Below are 3,268 nucleotides of genomic sequence, written 5' to 3'. Positions count from 1 at the left end.
AGAAGAAGAGGAGGAGGAGGAGGAGGAGGAGGAGGAGGAGGAGGAGGAGGAGGAGAAGAAGAAGAAGAAGAAGAAGAAGAAGAAGAGGAAGAGGAAGAAAGAAAAGAAGAAGAAGAAAGAAAAGAAGAAGAAGAAGACAGGGGGAGAGAGAGGAGGGTGGTTGGAGGGAGGCCTTTTTGTGTGGGTGAAATGGGAAAATTTAAGACTCCTTTCCTCCCTCCTCCTTCTCTTCTTTCTTCAGCTAACTTTTACTAAGCACCTGCAGTATACTAGGCCTGGAGGAGCTCATAGGTTATAATAGAGTGTGACAGTGAAGCCCAGAGCACTGTGGGAGCACAGTGCACAGGGCACTAACCCTGTCTGGGATAGGGGTAGGAATAGGTGAGGAATAGGAAAATATTTCCACTGAACTTTCAAATTTACATTGGACAAAACCTCATTTCTATGGTGCAATGTCCAATTTTCCACTGTATACTCAAGGAAGTCATTACCCCAGGGCGTGTTGATCTACAAGAGGCCTTAGACAAAAGGGACACATCTATCTATCCATCAAGACTGGCACCTCACTTCCTTCAGGCCTTCACTTGACTCAGCTGTTTTCTTTTCAGTGAAGCGTTCCCTGCTCTCCCTGTCTAAAACTGCAGACGCCCACTACTACCTCTAATGCTTCCTATCCCCTTTCATGCTTTATTTTTTTCCTTAGCACTTATCCCTATTTAAGAGATTATCGTGTTTTACTTATTTGTCTTCTTTATTGTCTTTCTCCCCTACTACACTATAAGTTCCATGAGAATAGGAATTTCTGCCTATACTCACAGGACCTGGAACATGGTAACCATTCAATAACAATTTATAGGAAGGAAGGAAGGAAGGAAGAGAAGAAGGGAGGAAGAAAGGAGAGCCTCTTTCCAAGTCAAAACTCTGGGCCACATGGTCCCCAGGACCACCCCAGAGTAGTAATTTACTTGTGTCACCTGTCACCTCTATGTCTTCCGTGATGGCCTCTAGGGCCGTCTTTGTATGGCCTGATTAAGGTCCTACATCTTAGGATGTAGTAATTTACTTGTGTCACCTGTCACCTCTATGCCTTCCAGTGATGGCCTCTAGGGCCTGATTAAGGTCCTACAAAGATCTCACTTTGTTAAGAAGGTATACTTAGTTTGTACTTAGTTCGTCAAGTCAGGGGGGGTTTTTTTCTGGTGCCCTGCTGCCCCTCCCAGCGCACATGTGGCTAGCTGTAAGGGCCCAGTGTGTTTACAGGTTTATCAACAAGAGCTCAGTGGGTGGTGTGAAAAGGTGGTGAGTTCTCTATCATGTTTCTGGAGTTGAGCACAGATGGGGCTTCCCAGTGTTGTGCTTTCCTGTGACAACTTCCTTTTGTCACTGCAATTCTATTTCAGGCACAGGAATATGGCATGAGGGCCCTCAGTCTAGCCAAAGAACAGCAGCTTGATGTCCATGAGCAAAGCACCATTCAAGAGTTACTGAGTCTCATTTCAACTGAAGACCATCCCATTACTTAGTGACCCATGAGCTCTGCATCAAGGGTTATTCCAGGGGCTACTGAAGATCTAATATATTCCAGCCTTGCACAACTGCTTTGAGGTACTGTAGACTGCCGAAGTTTCCACCCTCTTCCCCTGGAATTGCACACATAGCTGTTATTTTTTTCTTACACAGCATATTAAGGGAATATAAAGCTTTAGGCATAGAAATCACTAAAAACTGTGTTTGTCATGACCTTTGTACTTGATTTATCGTGACTTTGTATGACTGAGTAATATGTAGTCAGATCACTAATACGGTATTTGTAATTAAACTACAAATAGTTTGTCATTTCCCAGAAGTCTCCCAACGATGCATGTTTCATACACTTTTGCTAAAGGAGGGGTAAAGGAGGGGGTAGGGAATAACGCTATATTGGAACAAAGTTTCTCTGTTCTTAATTCTATGCTGGAATTAACTTAGCGTTAATCTGAGGTAGACTGTGATAAAGTACCCATTATAATAGAGCAATCACTAAGAAAATAACTCTAAAAATAGTTAAAAATCAACAAAGGGATTACAATGGTATGCTAGAAAATATCCACTTAAAGAAAAGGTGAGATAGAGGAACAAAAAGGACATGAGACACATAGAAAACAAATAGCAAAATACAGGCATAAATGAGACATAAGGTCTTTCTGTGCCAGAGTAGGCCCCTGGGCCTGTCAAGGAGCTTCAGTATGGATTGACTGAGATGCCATTCCAGGGTGGTGTCTTTCTTATCTCAGACAATAATTTGAAGCAGACGTGGGCCATCTACACAGTCTAGGGGAGAGGCACTCTGAAAGATCCCCTGTGAGGGAGAGGACAGAGGGTGAGCCTTGGACTCAGACATGCCTGAGCTCAAATTCCAGCTCTCTCACATCATTAGTTTGTGACCTTGATCTCCCCATAGCCTCATCCATTACTATTGTAAAATGGCCCAGATGTGGCCACAGCTGTATCAGCTCATCCCATCTTGATGACTCTGGTAATTTAGCGTATCCTTTTTTTTCTCCTTTAGTTCCTCTCCAGACTTGCCAAGCAGCATTTTGCTTCGTGAGTAGATCTGCACCCAGGGAGAAGATATGCAGGTCAAGAACCTGTCAGAGAGTTTTATGTTCCTCACTGTAAATTAATTCACTCAGACACATATAATAAAAATAAGTCAGATGGGTCACCCTTCCCCTTCAGGTAAAATCAGCTGGAAACCACCCCCACCACCCCCCCCGCTCCCATGCCCCCTCCTTCCATACTTCTGGGCATTCTTTTTTTTTTTTTTTGAGACGGAGTCTCGCTCTGTCGCCCAGGCTGGAGTGCAGTGGCGCAATCTCGACTCACTGCAAGCTCCGCCTCCCGGGTTCACGCCATTCTCCTGCCTCAGCCTCTCCGAGTAGCTGGGACTACAGGCGCCCGCCACCACGCCTGGCTAATTTTTTGTATTTTTAGTAGAGACGGGGTTTCACCGTGGTCTCGATCTCCTGACCTCGTGATCCGCCCGCCTCGGCCTCCCAAAGTGCTGGGATTACAAGTGTGAGCCACCGCGCCCGGCCACTTCTGGGCATTCTTATGCTTCTCCATGATGGCTATGAAGTCCCAGGGGCTTACTTGTCTTTCAGCCATCTCTTGATCTAATTTTCAGCCTCAGATGAATTCTCATTCTCCAGTCAACATTGTGTAGCACTTTCTTCTTCTCTTTAAAGACAGAGCCCCTTCTTCTTATCTCTTAACCCGTAACCCCAAA

General features: G+C 45.0%; 1 protein-coding gene across 5 annotated transcripts in view; it reads left to right on the top strand.

The window, feature by feature from the left end:
* LOC116463729 (zinc finger MYND domain-containing protein 12-like) overlaps positions 1 to 2,762 on the top strand; it is a 33,396-nt gene extending 30,634 nt beyond the window's left edge. For 4 of the 5 annotated variants that reach the window (XM_058434821.1, XM_058434820.1, XM_032146971.2 and 1 more), the window contains one exon: positions 1,401 to 1,846. In XM_058434821.1, coding sequence (XP_058290804.1) covers positions 1,401 to 1,523 — 123 coding nt within the window. In that variant the 3' untranslated portion in view covers positions 1,524 to 1,846. Of the gene's footprint in view, positions 1 to 1,400; positions 1,847 to 2,548 lie in introns of those variants that run through there. The other variant, XR_009212127.1, reaches the window with a different exon arrangement.
* Positions 2,763 to 3,268: the final 506 nt, after the last annotated feature.

Source organism: Hylobates moloch, unplaced genomic scaffold (genome assembly GCF_009828535.3).
Source record: "Hylobates moloch isolate HMO894 unplaced genomic scaffold, HMol_V3 SCAFFOLD_55, whole genome shotgun sequence".
Classification (NCBI taxonomy): domain Eukaryota; kingdom Metazoa; phylum Chordata; class Mammalia; order Primates; family Hylobatidae; genus Hylobates; species Hylobates moloch.
This window is presented reverse-complemented; position numbering and strand designations above follow the sequence as displayed.